Source organism: Malus domestica, chromosome 10 (assembly GCF_042453785.1).
Source record: "Malus domestica chromosome 10, GDT2T_hap1".
Taxonomy (NCBI): Eukaryota; Viridiplantae; Streptophyta; class Magnoliopsida; order Rosales; family Rosaceae; genus Malus; species Malus domestica.
The window spans coordinates 12,315,410-12,333,220 of record NC_091670.1 but is presented as its reverse complement, the minus strand read 5'-3'; the positions used below and the strand labels follow the sequence as shown (position 1 = coordinate 12,333,220).

Here is a 17,811-nt window from a genome sequence, read left to right as displayed (position 1 = left end):
TTCTCCTAATTCTTGACGATGCCAATCAATTGGACCAACTAAACAAGGTAGTTGGAGGGTGTGATTGGTTTGGTTCTGGAAGTAGAATTATCATAACAACAAGAGATAAATATTTGCTAAATGCTCATCAAATTAAGCTAATATACAAGGTCAAAGAGTTAGATTGTCATGAAGCTCTTGACCTCTTCATGAGTTGGAATGACTTCACACGGACTAGACATTTAAATGATGATTATGTAAATTTAGCAAAATCGGTAGTATGCTATGCTAAAGGCCTTCCATTAGTTTTGATTGTTTTAGACTCACATCTTTGTGGTAGAATAGAAGTACAGATCAAATGAAAGCTGCATTAGATGGTTACAAAAGAATTCCTAACCAAGACATTCAAGAAATTCTCAAAATAAGTTACAATGCACTAGAAGATTCGGTGAAAGAGGTTTTCCTTCACATTGCATGTTTCTTTAAAGGGAAAAATCAGAATAATGTCATACCCATACTTGAGGGTTGTGACCTAAACCCGAAGTACAGCATTGAAGTACTCACAGACAAGGCTATGATAAATATTAAAGGAAATAATATTTGGATGCATGACTTGTTAGAAGAGATGGGTAAAGAAATCATTAGTCAAGAGTTGCCAACTGAGCTTGGTGAACGTAGCAGATTATGGTTTCACGAGGATGTTTACTGCGTTTTAACAGAAAAAACGGTAAGCAATATGCTATAGATATTTACCTAGTATTATTTTATTCAACTTCACGCGCATCACTTTATGTTACTATTTCTACATCGTACAAAACTTGTTTGTTAATAACACTATTGCGTTTACATACTATAGGGAACAAACAAAATCAAAGGGATCATGGTAAATTTGGTTGAACCAGATGATGAGATATGCTTGAGTGCTAAAAGCTTTTCAGAGATGAAAAATCTCCAACTTCTTTTCATACGTAATGCACGCTTTTCTGGAGACCATGTTGCTTATCTCTCTAATGAGTTGAGGTTACTTGATTGGCCTGAATGTCCGTTACAAGCTTTGCCATCCACCTTCAATCCAAGAAAACTTGTTGAACTCAATATGCCTCGTAGTCGCTTGTTGCAACTTGGAGAGGGGTTGAAGGTACTTTAAATTATTTTCATCTGATGGTATCTTATTTTTTTTTTTTAAATTATGGGTTATGTTTCTTAAATAGATTATCATTTGATCGTACTTTTTCCTCTCTTTTTTTGGCTGACAGAGGTTACAAAATCTAAAATCCATAAATCTGTAGAGCTGCATGTTCCTAACAAAAACCCCAAACTTCTCTGGGATTCCGAACTTAGAAATCTTGAATCTTGAAGGCTGTACAAGTTTGGTTGAGGTTGATCATTCGGTTGGATTCCTTCAAAAGCTCAGTCGCTTGAATCTTAAAGGATGTCGTAACCTTACATTATTTCCAAGAAGTATTAGCTTGAAATGTCTCGAGTCTATCTACCTTAGTGATTGTGGAAAGCTTGAGCATTTCCCTGAAATTGCTGGAAAGATGGGATCTTTAACATGGATGGATGTATCTCGCACTGCCATCAAAGAATTGCCTTCATCAATTGGATATCTCACTGGTCTTCAAACTTTACTTTTACTCGGATGTGAAAACCTTACTACTCTGCCATTCAGTATTTATGAGTTGCAGCATCTAAAGGTTGTTTATCTTCATGGATGCCCAAATCTAGTCACATTTCCAAGTAAGGCGACATTTGAATAATCATCGACTGCAGAACCTGATCCTTTGCTGCTTCCAACGAACGCAAACAGTTTACTTAGCAACTGTGGCTCTTTATTGCTTTCAAAACTGGAGGAGTTTGATATGAAAGGAGGCAATTTATCAGAAATTAATTTCCTTGGTACTCTTGACGGTGTGTCTACCTTATTCAGACTTGATCTATCAGGAAGTAATTTTGTTATTTTTCCGGTAAGCATTACCAGATATATTAGCTTGAGGATACTTTACTTGCATGGCTGCAAAAGGCTTGAGGAAATTCCAGAACTTCCACCAAAAGTAGGGTGGCTAGATGCGAGTGGTTGCGTATCATTAGAAGGGTTTTCGAAATTGTCAAACATAATGGAACCTAAAGAGTTACAGATGATTTCTTGGATGGACTTGTCCAATTGCCGGAGACTGTTTGACAATTTGGCTCGTGACGGGGAAAAGATGAAAAATAAATCAGTGAATGATCAGGCTTCCCCCCTTCTCTGATTTCCTTCTGATGTCTTCTCAACAATCTAAATTCCAGGTCGTATTTCCAGGAAATGAAATTCCAAAGTGATTCAGCTGTCATAAGGATTTGGAGGAGCTTGGAAGATATTATGAATTTTATTTTGAAATTCCTGAAAATTTCAAATGGGAGAACAAAGGATTGGCTCTCTTTGCTGCTGTTGAAAAAACACAAGATGAACCTTATCCTTAGTGCAGCAACTTTAAAAGTTTTCCTTACTTCATAGCTGAATTCCACGCCAATGAGAAATGCATTCACACAATTAAGTCTGATTTAGGTTTAACAATATTTAAGTCAGATCATGTTTGGTTGTACTACATTCCATTCTGTGAAATGATGAAGGAGCTTGACGAGTCTACGTGTCCACAGCCACCTTCACAGTGTCGAGTTAGTTTTCAACTTCCTTTCAACAGTTCTTTGTGTGTTAAAAGCTTCGGTGCACACCTTGTAATGCCAAAGAATATCTCAATATCTATGGAGGTATTGGTCCATGAAGTTACTGTTGTGTTTGGCTCATACATTTGTGAGTAATTATGAGTCATGTGTTGACAACAATTGAAAACATGGTGACTACCACAATCCAAATGCCTTTCGGCTTGTAAACTAAACTAAGAAGTGGACATCATCATGTAAAGACATAATCATGAGTAAAGACATCATCATTGTAAGAAAAGAGAAAAGGTGGTGCTTTTTCTTTAATGATTATTCAAGACATCATGATGTTGGGAATAAAATATGAGTGTGAGTGACCTTATATTGAGAGTGCATTCGGATGAGAACGGGTGGTAGAAAAATATAGAGTGAGAGTGAGAAACTCTTGGGGAGAGTGAGTCTCTTAGTAAAATTATGTGAGGGTACAAAGGGATTGGGGTTTGGGTTATGTCGATTTAACTCAAGTGTATCTTGTACTAGTTATTCTCATAGTGAAGAGCAACATCTCTCGGAGGACGTAGGCAGGTTTTTGCCGAACCTCGTAAATTTCTCGGTGTCTTTATTTCTTGTATTTTATTCTGTTCAACTGAGTGTGATTTGGTGAGGTTGTAATCTGAATCTCGTTTCCGCACTGATAAACGGGCCAAGGCACAACAATTGGTATCAGAGCTTTGTTGGAAGCTTTGGTTCATTGACGGTTCAGATTTGTTATTCACCATGATGACTACAAACATGTCATTTTCAGTTGAGAAGTTTAATGGGAAAGGTAGTTTTACTCTCTGGTAGATGAGAGTAAAGGATGTCTTGACTCAACAAGGCTTGGCTAGAGCTTTGAAGGGAAAAGATGGGAAGCCTAAAGAAATGACAGATGACCAGTGGGAGGAGCTGGAGTCGCGTTGTGTTAGCACAATTCGACACTGTATAGCTGACAACATTATCAATAATGCTATGGATGAAGATTCTGCGCCTGCACTCTGGGAGAAGTTGGAAAAACTCTATATTGCTAAGAGTTTGACCAACAAGTTACATCTGAAGCGGAAGCTGTACAAGCTAAAGATGGATGAAGGCGGGAATCTCATGGACCACATGAATGAGTTCAACGGATACTTGGATCAATTGCGGAAAGTTGATGTTAAGGTTGAGGAAGAAGACAAAAGCCCTCTTACTTCTTACCTCACTTCCAGATTCGTGTGAAAATCTTGTGACAACCTTACTGCATGGAAAAGATACAGTAAGTTTGGAGCAGGTGCAGGCTTCTTTGGTGTCTTATGATACACAAAAGAAGAAGACCATTGTTGATGGTGGGCACGAGACTACTTTAGCTGTTCAAGGTTGGAATCGTGGAAGAAAATTGGGAGAAGGATCTGAGAGAGACAACAGGTTCAAATCCGGTTCCGGAGGCAAGGGTCTACAATGCTACAACTGCAAATAATTCGGGCATAAAAGGAAAAATTGTCCTTTGAGAAAAAGAAAGGATGATCTTGGTCCGGGTTGTAGCAATTTTGTGGTGGAAGACTTCGAGTATGCCCTCTAGGTACTCGAAGCAACACTTCTCCTGGTGATGTATAGTCTAAAGTGTTGCAGGGGTTTTGCAGTAGGTGGAGCTATAGGATTCACAGGTGATCAGATGGTCCTGAGGAAAGGAAGTGTGGTAATTTTGTCTGGCTCGACGGGTGTTGCTGGAAACGGGCACGCTGACGAGTTTCCAAGTTGCAGACAATGAAGAGGAGAAAAACCTGCTGGAGGAGACGAGGATGTGTTGAGATCCTGTCTGAAGCTAAATTGTGATTTTTAGCTTACAGCAGCTACACATGCATTGGCAGTAACTGAATCTGAACAGGACCAACGAGGTTGATTCAGGGTGTGTATGCTGATACGTAAGGCCAATGAGCCTTGGTGATGGGTGCAAGGATTTTTGCATGGTGTATTCGCCAAGGTGGAGATTGTTGTGTTTGGCTCATACATTTGTGAGTAATTATAAGTCATGTGTTGACAACAATTGAAGACATGGTGACTACCACAATCCAAATGCCTTTCGGCTTGTAAACTAAATAAAGAAGTGGACATCATCATGTAAAGACATAATCATGAGTAAAGACATCATCATTGTAAGAAAAGAGAAAAGGTGGTGTTTTTTCTTTAATGATTATTCAAGACATCATGATGTTGGGAATAAAATATGAGTATGAGTGACCTTATATTGAGAGTGCATTCGGATGAGAACGGGTGGTAGAAAAATATAGAGTGAGAGTGAGAAACTCTTAGGGAGAGTGAGTCTCTTAGTAAAATTCTATGAGGGTACAAAGGGATTGGGGTTTGGGTTATGTCGATTTAACTCAAGTGTATCTTGTACTAGTTATTCTCATAGTGAAGAGCAACATCTCTCGGAGGACGTAGGCAGGTTTTTATCGAACCTCGTAAATTTCTCGGTGTCTTTATTTCTTGTATTTTATTCTGTTCAACTGAGTGTGATTTGGTGAGGTTGTAATCTGAATCTCGTTTCCGCATTGATAAACGGGCCAAGGCACAACAGTTACTGCTAAAAGAGAAATGATTGGTGAAGAGATTGGTTCTCCGGTGGTGGTGATGAAAGAGTCAGATGATGATGATGATAATGTAGGCAGTGAAGAGTTGGAAGATAACTACTTCAGCTGTGGACATGAGGAGGAAGACTTGGAAGCCATTTTTGAAAATTCTCTTGTGACTTTTTGATTGCAAGTCGACATCAGGTATACTAAACTTTATTAGTCATCCCGTGTGCCTTAGGAAAAGATAAAGTTATAATATATATATATATATATATATATATATATATATATATATATATATATATATATATATATATATATATATATGTTTCATTTACAAACTTCTATAGTTTGATTTAAGTGGTTCTTGTATATGATTCACAGTAGGCAGCATAAAGTTATATTTCCCAACTAATTATATTGCATCATTTACAGCTTCAAGCTGTCTCATCTTGCTAATCTTTGAACATTTGTTCGGAGTGGAATCTCCTTCTATTTGTGATCACATGGTATTCTGGTGTGTGCTATTCCTGGTATTCTGGTGTGTGATATTCCTGGTGGCTTCCCAGTGTCTTTCTTGTTGTTCAGGCTCCTGCTTTTGTTGGTTTAGTGGGTGATTCTTTTTTGGTGATTCGACTCGGCTAGGCATACGTCCTTGATTTGGTTGGGAAGCCCTATTGATTCATGATTGTTCTTCCTTTGTGCATTGCTGTCGTTGTTTATGTTTGGTTATCTTTCATGGTCCCAAGAGACATTCTTTGGAGGATTTTAGAGAAGAAAGGAGTACGAGTAGCATATATCCAAGCTATAAAGGATATGTATGAAGGAGCAAAGACTGCCGTAAGAACTCATGAAGGACAAACCGAAAGCTTCCCCATAACTGTAGGATTACATCAAGGCTCATCCTTAAGTCCTTACCTTTTTGCGTTGGTAATGGATGAGTTAACAGGACATATTCAAGATGATATTTCTTGGTGTATGCTTTTCGCAGACGATATAGTGTTGATAGATGAAACTCAGGAAGGTGTAATTGCGAAGCTTAACCTTTGGAGAGAAGTGTTGGAATCTAAAGGTCTTCGCCTAAGCTGATCAAAGACAGAATATATGGAGTGCAAGTTCAGTGCAAATGGAGGCCAAAATGAGTTAGGGGTGAGGATCGGAGATCAGGAAATACCAAAGAGCGATCATTTTCGCTACCTAGGATCTATCTTGCAAAAGAACGGAGAATTAGATGGAGATCTCAACCATAGAATACAAGCTGGATGGATGAAGTGGAAGAGTGCATCCAGCGTGTTGTGTGATCGTCGTATGCCACTGAAGCTTAAGGGAAAATTTTATAGGATGGCAATAAGGCCGGCGATGTTGTATGGCACAGAATGTTGGGCGGTGAAGCACCAACACGTACACAAAATGGGTGTAGCGGAGATGATGATGCTTCGTTGGATGTGTGGGCACACGAGAAAGGATAAGATTAGGAATGAGGATATCCGAGGTAAAGTAGGAGTAGCCGAAATTGAAGGAAAACTGAGAGAAAATCGGTTACGGTGGTTTGGACATGTGCAAAGAAGGCCTACTGACGCTCCGGTTAGAAGATGCGACTACGGGACAGAGGTTCAGGGCCGAAGGGGTAGAGGAAGACCTAGAAAAACTTTGGAAGAGACTCTAAGAAAAGACTTAGAGTACTTGGATCTAACGGAGGACATGACACAGGATCAAGCACAATGGCGTTCTAAGATTCATATAACCGACCTGACTCAGTGACTTGGATTTTTCAAGTCTCAAATCGAGAAGTTTTCCCCACCCGGGAAATTAAAGGAACACTACCTCAACCTACATGCTCCACTCACAAAGCTTCAACATATAAGCTTCAACATATAAGCTTCAACAAAAGAAAAATTCAAAGAACTTAGTGAAGAAGGCTTTGGTGTATTTAACACAATACGTTGAAATGAAACAAAGCTTATTTATTGATATCTCTAAGAAGTTACAAATATGTACATATACACGAGTCAAAATAAACAAACAAGAGGGAGCCTTCACAAAGGTTGCTTAGGAGAAGTCTCAGCAGTCGGCAGAGCCCCAGAAAGAGAAGGCACCGGAAGGGGATCATTCGGAGCCTCAGTACTGGACAACACCCTAGAAGGAGGAGGCATCGGAGGTTGATCATTTGGAGCTTCATTACGCGGTACAGCCCCAAAAGACAAAGGCAATAAATGCCTTTGGAACAAACCCACAAACCTCTGATGATCATGTAAAATCTGACCATCAGATTCCTTCATCTGGTCAAGCTTCCCCTTCATGTTTGTAGCATAGTCATGAGCGAGCCGGTGCAACTGTTTATTCTCATGCTTGAGCCCTCTAATCTCCTGTTTGAGACTCATCACTTCAGCCGCCAATGATTCAACTTGGCGGGTTTGAGCAAATAAGCGTTGGGCCATATTAGACACAGAACCTGCACATTGAACACTGAGAGCCAGAGAATCCTTAACAGCCAACTCATCAGACCGTTTGGAAATTAGTCTGTTATCTTTGGGAGTGAGAAGGTTTCTGGCCACCACCGCAGCGGTCATATCATTCTTCATCACGGAATCCCTAACGGTAAGAGGACCAGTAGGGGATACGAAGGATAGGCGCTATATGTTGTCTGGAGAAGGCGTGGTTGCCTCTTCAACAAGGTTCAAGTCAAAACGACGGTCGGAGGGGCCAAACATTTTCAAAGGTGTTGAAGAGAAAAGAAGTCGGACAAATCAAGATCTTAGAAATGCAAGAAGGGAGCTTCTACTGGTGAATATTCAAGTGTGCTTTGGAACTTAATACCAACCTCTATAAAAATCCGCACTCGATGGAGCTTCAGAAATCGAAGAGGCGCCTGCTTAGAAATCGAAAAGGCGTTTGCTTTCTCAAAAGCTGGGCTGCTCAGAGACCACGAGGGCCGATCCCAGGAATCGAAGAGGCGTTTGCTTTCTCAAAAGCTGGGCTGCTTAAAGACCACGAAGGTCGATCGTAGAAATCGAAAAGACGCTTGCTTTCTCAAAAGCTAGGCTGCTCAGAGACCACGAGGGTCGATCTCAAAAATCGAAGAGGCACCTGCTTTTTCAACCTTGTCAGCACCTGTCACATGCACACTCAACTTTGCGGAAATTACGGGCATTCTGTCGAAGATTTCTAGTGAAGTAGAAAGCACGTGAATGTTACTGTTCAATCATTCACTTTCCACACGCAAAATCAGCTCACGGGTACCACAGATAACTTTGCCAAAAATCTCTGACAAAGTTTAGACACGTGAAGCTTGTAGCTCCCATTACATCGCTATGACCAAGAAGGGTAAAAGAATAGCAAAGAAACAGCACTAACAAAGTTTAGACACATAAATTTTGAAGGTATAGCTACCATATTATTACCCACAAGGGTAAAGGAACAGGACCATTGCTGGATAATTGGAAAGTCCCTGTGGGTCAACCTCTGTGCTCCGTGGCAAGGTAGACTAGCAAACAGACCTAACCTTTACTCACATTCGAGAAAACACTCCCAACAAGATTGCTTGCTTCAAGATCGAAGAGGCACCGTCCTTCGAATCTCGAGAGCCAAACTCCCAACACGATTACTTTCTCAAAAAACGACGAGACACCGCTCTCCGAATCTCGAGAGCCAGACTCCTAGCAGGATTGCTTTCTCAAAAATCGAAGAGGCACCGTTCTCCGAATCTCGAGAGACAGATCCCCGACAGGATTGCTTGTTCGAAAACCGAAGAGGCACCGCTTTCTCAACTTCGAGAGCCCCTTAGATAAAGCTTGTCTGTAATCCTCACACCGCTTTCTCAACTTCGAGAGCCAGATCTCCTTGGATAAAGCTTGTCTGTAATCTTCACACGTAACATCAGCTTTCCAGATACCACAAACCACTTTTTCAAAGTGCTATGACAGAGTTAAAACACGTGAAGCTGGCAGCTCCCACTACTGTGCTATGACCAAGCAGGGTAAAAGAATAGTATTACTCCTTGTTAATGAGACTCTTATATATGTCGACCTCCATCCTCAACGGACAGGCAGACCTGCAAAAATGCTCAACCCTTCCTCATATCTGAGAGGGCATTCCCAACGAAGCCTCTCGAAATACTCAGCTTTCTTTCCCCCCGAGAATACCTCTGCAAACAAGCTACACTAGAGCAAGAATATCTCATATCATCAGGGTTAAAAGCAAGAGTATCCCATATCATGCTTTTTTTCCTGTCTTTTCCTTTGGCCTTGTTCTTACCTGCAAGACAAGGAGAAAGAGAGCAATCAATCAGCACTTGGAGTCAAGCTTCCAGTCCGGAACTGACTGCCTGGAACCCCATTGCTCTCGAGTACTCATCTTCAACATCTTATGCTTCCCGAGAAGATACCACATCTGCCTGAGGAACAAATAGGGCAAGTGAGAAGGATACAAGGAAGCATGTGGAGACAAGCGCAACAGAACACATGCCGATACATCCACTACTTTGTCAACAGCAAAAGTATCCCATATCAGCAGGGTCGAACGTACTCTAGATTTGATGGACTTGTTTTGACCCTCAAATTCTTCAGTCGGCCTTATACTCTGGTGGAAACAAGAAAACCCTCCAGCCCAGTTCAAGAATAAGCCTGTGGAAAGTTACTTCTTCAAAAGCAAAAGTATCTCATATCACCTTTTCTTCTCTTTATCCTTCATTCTACCTGCAAGATAAGGAGAAGGATAACAATCAGCCGGAACTCGAAATCAAAACTTCTGATCTGGGACTGATTGCTTGGAGCTCTGATTGCTTACCTTGTCTGTCACCTCTTTCAGCAGATCCCCTAGCTCGGCGACTTGGGGGACTCCTACTACATGGTTTGTATCGCGTTTGACCAAGCCTGAAACTACAAGTAAGCGTCAAGTGAAATTGATACATTACCTTGTGCATCTCCACCAGTTAAAGATACCACCCCTGGAGGGAGGAAGAGTACTTCCAAAGAAGATGCCACATCTACCTATGAGACAGATAAGGCAAGTGAAGATGATACCATACTTCGGTACTTAAAAGTTTCGTGATTACGAGATCATTCTTCCACAATATTTCCTAATGTCATTTGTACTAAATCATTCACTTGTACTCACTAAAGGAGAGCTTGAACCTATATACTGTGTAAACCCTTCACAATTAATGAGAACTCCTTTACTCCGTGGACGTAGCCAATCTGGGTGAACCACGTACATCTTGTGTTTGCTTCCTGTCTCTATCCATTTACATACTTATCCACACTAATGACCGGAGCAATCTAGCGAAGATCACAAACTTAATATTTAAGATGATATTCTTTGGTGTATGCTTTTCGCAAACGATATAGTGTTGATAGATGAAACGCAGGAAGGGGTAAACACGAAGCTTAACCTTTAGAGAGAAGTGTTGGAATCTAAAGGTCCTCGCCTAAGCCGATCAAAGACAGAATATATGGAGTGCAAGTTCAGTGCAAACGGAGGCCAAAATGAGTTAGGGGTGAGGATCGGAGATCAGGAAATACCAAAGAGCGAACGTTTTCGCTACCTAGGATCTATCTTGCAAAAGAACGGAGAATTTGATGGAGATCTCACCCATAGAATACAAGCTGGATGGATGAAGTGGAAGAGTGCATCCGGCGTGTTGTGTGACCGTCGTAGGCCACTGAAGCTCAACGGAAAATTTTATAAGACGGTAATAAGGCCAGCAATGCTGTATGGCATAGAATGTTGGGCGGTGAAGCATCAACACGTAGCTGTAGTGGAGATGAGGATGCTTCGTTGGATGTGTGGGCACACGAGAAAGGATAAGATTAGGAATGAGGATATCCGAGATAAAGTAGGAGTAGCCGAAATTGAAGGAAAGAAGAGAGAAAATCGGTTACGGTGGTTTGGACATGTGCAAAGAAGGCCTACTGACGCTCCAGTTCGAAGATGTGACCACGGGACAGAGGTTCAGGGCCGAAAGGGTAGAGGAAGACCTAGGAAAACTTTGGAAGAGACCCTAAGAAAAGACTTAGAGTACTTGGATCTAACGGATGACATGACACAAAACCGAGCGCAATGGCGTTCTAGGATTCATATAGCCGACCCCACTTAGTGGGAAAAGGCTTTGTTGTTGTTGTTGTTGTTGTCTTTCATAGTTGCTCTCTTTCGGTGGTGCAACCCGATGGGCAGCAGATTTTTACTTTACTGATTTGCGCTGTCCTCAACAGCATTGCCGCTTGTTTTTGTTTTGTTTGTTTGTCTTTTTATTTTATTTATTTTATTTTATTGAACAAACGATATTATCTACCCTAAGAGCATTTTCAGTGTAGTAAGGCCCCTTGGGCTATAGGCAACACAATCCCCTTAGTGAACAATAATTGCCTGTAATGAACGGTAACTGCTCAAGTGCATTTTCACCACTGAATAACCTAGACAATTTGTATTAATATATATATATATATATATATATATATATATATATATATATAATTTTTTATTATTTATAAATGGTAAAAATAATTTTATTTTTAATTTTGGATAATAATAAAAGATTGGTTGAAAGTATTTGAAAATATTGAAATGTGGTGTAAAGTGGAATAACATGGTTATGTATTAATATTTTTATTGTATTTTTAATTAACTTTTTTTTATTTATAATTTTTGTATTTTTAATTTCTGCTGACGTCACTATGACATCAGCATTGTATAACATAAGCACAGTGACGTCAGCATTGTATAACATAAGCCAGGTGCTAGGCCTATCGATTTATGCCTAGGAGAGAAATTGGGATCCCCTGGAGCCTAGTGAACTTGATACGCTGAAGCCCTTTTTTGGGCGGCCGCTTGGGAGGGGGGGAGGTGAGGAGATTAACCCACAGTGGAACTACTCTAAGGGTGAAGTGGTGAGCTTAGCTTTGCAATGAGTTAGCAATAATGTGGCTCAAATTCGTTTTTGCTAATAATCAAATCTAAGACCTCTCATTTACAAGTGAAGAAGAATACCACCAGACCATAATACTAAATGGTGCATTACTGCTTTGAGTACATTTATGTGTTTGAAATCAACTATGGCTAGAATGTTAGTGGTAATCGCTAATCACTCAACTGCATGTTCACTATTGTGTATTGCAATCAGTAGCTTGTTAAAAGCTAGGTAGATGGATGTCATTTAGTCTCAACAAACTTACGAGGCTTATGGGCTGTTTGATATAATCATTTCGTTTTCAATTTTTAATTCTTGTTTTTACTTTATTTTTTCAAACTAAAAACATATTTGGTAACTGTTTTGAAAAATATGAAAACGAAAAACAAAAAATTTGAAAGCTACGTTATGAGTTTTTAAAATATTGCTTGATTTTGGGGCCATTTGATAACAATTTTTTTTTCTTTTAGAATTTCAAAAACTAAAAACTTGCTTGGTAACTGTTTTATGTTTTCAGGAAAGAACAACAAAAAAATTGTTAACCAAAAGCTAAAAGTGTTGTAGGCCTAAATTTAACTGAAAAGGAGAGAGAGTGGTGTGGTCGAAAAGAGAGAAAAGAGAGGTGGAAAATTCTATGTGTGTTATTTACTCCTACTTTGTGTTTTCATTTATTGTAGACATAATGGGCTTACTTGCCCTACAAGTAAGAAAGCCTAAGATCTTCTAGATTACATTATTACATAGGATTCCTAAACACAATCTATTAGGATTTACACAATCACTTGTGTGCTATAATTTTAACAACAACACTCCCCCTTATGCATGTAAAATACTCAAGTAAATGACACATCAAATCTTCATGGATGATATAGAAGTGGTTGATGTTATCTCGTCTAGTCGGCACAAAGTGAATGCGAGCCTTAAATATGGAAAATGCATATAAGATTTAACCTCACAAAACCTTGCTTTGGTAAAATCCAAGGTGTGACCAAGGTCTAAATTATCGGAAATATCGGTAATCCAAAAACACGGAAATTTTGATGGAAATATCGGGATATTATCGATATTGATAAAAATTGAATAAAAACCACGGAAATTGTAAGAAAAACTTGGAAATTTTTATTGAAACTTTGCAGGATGTTTATTTAGTCAATTATCTATTAGTTTATCACAAAAAATTGGAAGGAAATACATTGCATAATGGATTTAACTGGTTTAAGTTGATTATATAGCGAGCTGGCAAACATTGTGAGTGTAGAAAATATGTAGTAATTAATGAAAGAAGTTTAAACACACCATAATCATTCATTTATAATGAATTAGTATAATATTTTACACTTTATACATTGCATGATAAGATACATGAGTGACTTAGTACCACATAGAGTTCCTATGAGGTTCAAAATTTTCACTATCTTCATCATCTCTATATGTAGAGTAAGTGTATTGTGAAGAGTAGTTCAAAAGTAGATACTTGAAAAGAAATTGTCAAAGATTCATTGTCATGTGCAAATTTGTTTCTTGCAAAAAGAATTCAAAAGAAAACCATATATATAAATATTTTAGCATATTTTCACAAAGACATAAGTGATATGGTGGTCAAGGTGTTGAAGGAGTAAAATGGGAGGGGTTTGAATCCCCTTGATGTTTTTTTTTAAATATAGAAATTTATCCTAGATAATAAATATTAGCTTGCAAGCCTTGCAGACATCTTAACGACCATATAAATATTACAGACTGAATATGTAATCACAAACACATCTGTAGCGAGTTGGATAAGGCCCAGGTGGTGTTTTTTTAGATATAGAAATTTATCATAGATAATAAATATTAGCTTGCAAGCCTTGCAGACATCTTAACAACCATATAAATATTACAGGCTGAATATGTAATCACAAACACATCTGTAGCGAGTTGGATAAGGCCCAGGTGTGTGGTTGACAAAGGGAGGGGTTCGAATCCCTCTATGCCAAGGTTCTAAAAAACGTTAGGCGTTAGTCGGGCGGCGGGCTGGCGCCTAGGCGGCTAGACGGTGTCTAGGCGGATTTAGGTAAATTTCTTATATATCTTATAAATAAATGCATATTGATACTTACAAAAAATTATACTTGTATGAAATTCATGGATAAGATAATAAAATAATGATAAAATGCAAAAAGAGTATCCAACAAGTCCAAAATTTAAAAATAAATCGCGAGAAAAATATAATCTGGAAAAAGAATGAAAAAGAAACACAAAACAACCGCCATGGAGTATCGAACTCGTGACATGAAAACTAATGAAGACACACTGACCAACACGCACAAGGCCACACTTGCATCAATTCATTGCAACAGCTATAATATAAGCTAGTGTAATAGCTTCATTTGACATTTGAAACCTTAGCAGCTACCCCCACTCTCACTTCAGCTTTATGACCTCGAGCCCAGAGCTCCCCTTATCTCTAATTCAGACGTTGCTCCTCGGGTAGCACGAAGGCTTAGGATGCCCACACGTGTCATGCATCAGGAATAGGAGCTCCTAGGATTCCAATTGAAAGGCCACTTATTTCTGAAACCCTTCTTCATTTCTGATGTCTCCCAAGAAAATCAAAACTCTCTCTCTCTCTCTCTCTTTATAGAAACCGAAATAAGTCTCATTTATCTCCACCCTCTCTCACATCTATTTCAAACCTTAAACTTAAACACAACCATCAGACCTAAGCCCAGCTCATCTATTTTAGCCATCACGGTTTGCTGACGCACAAGGGTAAAGCGCATCGATCTCTTCTTTGCTCATTAATTTCTTATTTCCAATGTACTACAAGTTCATCTCGCAATATTATCGATATTATCGATAATATCGCAATATATTACCTAAATAATGTATTAAAATGCTGATAATATCGACAAAAAATCGATATATTGACGATAATTAAGTGAATAAGTGTGAAAATATCGTCCTCTAAAAAAACGATATTATCGGCGAAATATCACCGATAATATCGATATTTAATTCCTTGGGTGTGACAAAAAACCCATAGTCTAAAGAGAAAAGTGAGTCAATGAAACAAGTCAAAACTAACATTGTTGGGATGTAAGAAAACGCACACAAGGATATGACAAACCCAGGGTAAGTGCCTTATGAAAACCTTGACAGGCAACAAAAACCCAAACCTTGATTGTTGGTAAAAGAGAACATTAAGGTAAAATGAGTATACTTTAGGATATTCTCCTAAGTTTGACAAATCCCAAATGAGAACTACAAACATTGCAAATCAGACAATTTATGCATACAAATTCCTTGAACAAGCTTTTGAAAAGTAGACTTTGGTAGTGATTGCGTGAATAGGTCAACAAGGTTGCATTGGGATTGGATTTGCTTCACTTCAATCATCTGATGCTCTTGCTACTGATGTAAGATAAATAATTTCGGCGCAATATGTTTTTTGTCATCTCCTTTGATGTATCATTTATTTATATGGTCATTACAAGCAATGTTATCTTCATAAATCGTTGTTAGAATATCAAAGATGGAAAAAAGTCACAAATGCTTTGAATATGCTCAATAACTACTCTCATCCAAAAGAATTCACTTGTAACTTCCTGAAAGGCAATAACTTTAGCTTGGTTCAAAAAAGTCTTAACTAAGTTTTGTTTGGTTGAACTACACGTTATTGCGGTGTCTCTAACGGTAAAGACATAACCTTTGACAATGTGCCTTGTGTGGGTCAGATAAATAACCTGCGTTAGTATAACCAACAAGTAAAATATCATTTTAAAGACCAAGGGATATGATCTATTCTGAGATTCAGAAGGATAGAATAAGCCCAAATCTAATAATATCTTTAAGGTAACAAAGGATTTCTTAACACCATTCCAGTGCTGGCCTATTGATGCATTGCTATATCTTACCAAAGGATTAACGGTGAATTGCGTTAAGTTTTGTACAAGAAAGCCTCAGTCATATATGGAGTTTCAGACTCCAAACCCTCTTCCTTATTATATTTATGATGGAAAATGTCTCGTTTTGCATCCAACATTCAAACGACCATAGAAGTGCTTGAAGGCTTTGCATATCCTGATTAAAGTGACCCAACACCTTCTAGGTGTAGTTCGACTAGTGTACCAAATTACCGTCAAAATGATGCTCGATCTCAAGGCCGAAATGCTCAATTATTTCCAAGATCTTTCATCTCAAATTTGGACTTCAGGTGATAGGACTGCTTCTGCAATACAAGTTTATCCTTGACTTTTTTATAGCATATCCCTTTATGCCTCTACAAATGCTCCTATCAGGGTGATTCTCCTTGAGAAGAGAAGGCAGAAGCACCCTATCTTGTTTTTGAAGGTTCAATGGTTGGCTTCGATCGAATAGATGTGTTGGGGTGAGAAGCATAATAGTTTACTGAACAACTACTTAGATCTTGATTTATTTGGATGAAATGAAAAATTTTCATTACTAAAAAAAAATGTCATCCCATGAGTACACATGACTCCACTACCTATATAAAGCATACATCTCTACTCAGGGTGTAGGTCAAAACTTATTATAAGAAAAGTAAAAAGATGGAATATGAGGACCAATTATTCGATCTGGAGCTCCCAGTAAGGCTGTCGGATAAATCACTAAACCCAGCGATGTTTTTCTCAAGCTTTTCGTTAATCCCAATAAGATTCATGTCATTAACATAAATTGCTACTATCACGGGTCTGGAATGTGACTTCTTTATAAACACGCAAAGACATATTTTTTAATTCATATCTCCTTGACCAATCAGGTACCTACTCAAACAGTTATACCACATCCGTCCGGATTGTTTCAATTCGCAAAGTGAATGCCTCAATCTAATCCCGAGGGTGTTATGTGGTTTGGAACTATTTCTCAAGGTTGCCTCTACTATAATGTAGCAGATCCACACTACTACAAAATTATCTATTGCTGGCGGTCCAAAAACCGACAAGAAACATAAATTACTGTTGGATATTATGCAAAATCTGATAGAAAATGGATGCAGTGGCGGATATAATAACCGACAGATTTGCCAGCGTCAGAAAATGAATTTTCCGACAAAAAATACTCTAAAATCGACAGAACTTGTGTCGAATATAACCGACAGAGAATATATTAATAATGAATAAATAAGAGTATTTTTTGTCGGATAAAACCAACATAAAATACTCTAAAACTGACAGAAAATACAAATAACCGACAGAACTTGTGTCGGCTATAATCGACAGGAAATATTAATAATGAATAAGTAAAGCATTCTTTGTTGGATAAAATCGACAGCAAATATATTAATAATAAAAAAAATAAAAAAAGACATGAGAGCATTCTCCCTTCTTCTCGTTGAGCATTCTTTTCCCCTTCTGCTTGAAATAATGATTAGAATGTGAGAGTGCTTAGCTGTCATTAAAGTAAATATATACCTGAAAAACGCTTCCAAATGATCCAGTACCTACAACACGTTTTGCCATATAACTGATCATCTGTAATTAAAAACAAAAGGAACACTTAAGAATACAAAAATAAATGGAAACTGAAAAATTATAATGTTCACAAAGAGCCTCAACTGTTAGAACTTCTTTTTGATGAACATGAAATAAAAAATTGACCAAAAATAGTGTTCACATGGAATTTATCCTCTCTCATGTCATGTAATCCTTGATTATGAATGAGAAAACTGCACAGCTTTTTTGTGTTATAAAAGGAATT

General features: G+C 38.4%; 1 protein-coding gene across 1 annotated transcript; it reads left to right on the top strand.

Annotated features, from left to right (window-relative positions):
- Positions 1-337: 337 nt before the first annotated feature.
- LOC103402297 (disease resistance protein RPV1-like) lies at positions 338-2,231 on the top strand. The gene is made up of 4 exons (XM_070806161.1): positions 338-706; positions 836-1,117; positions 1,269-1,650; positions 1,753-2,231. Exons 1-4 carry the CDS (start codon positions 338-340, stop codon positions 2,229-2,231), a joined length of 1,512 nt encoding a protein of 503 aa, XP_070662262.1.
- The last annotated feature ends 15,580 nt before the right edge of the window (positions 2,232-17,811 follow it).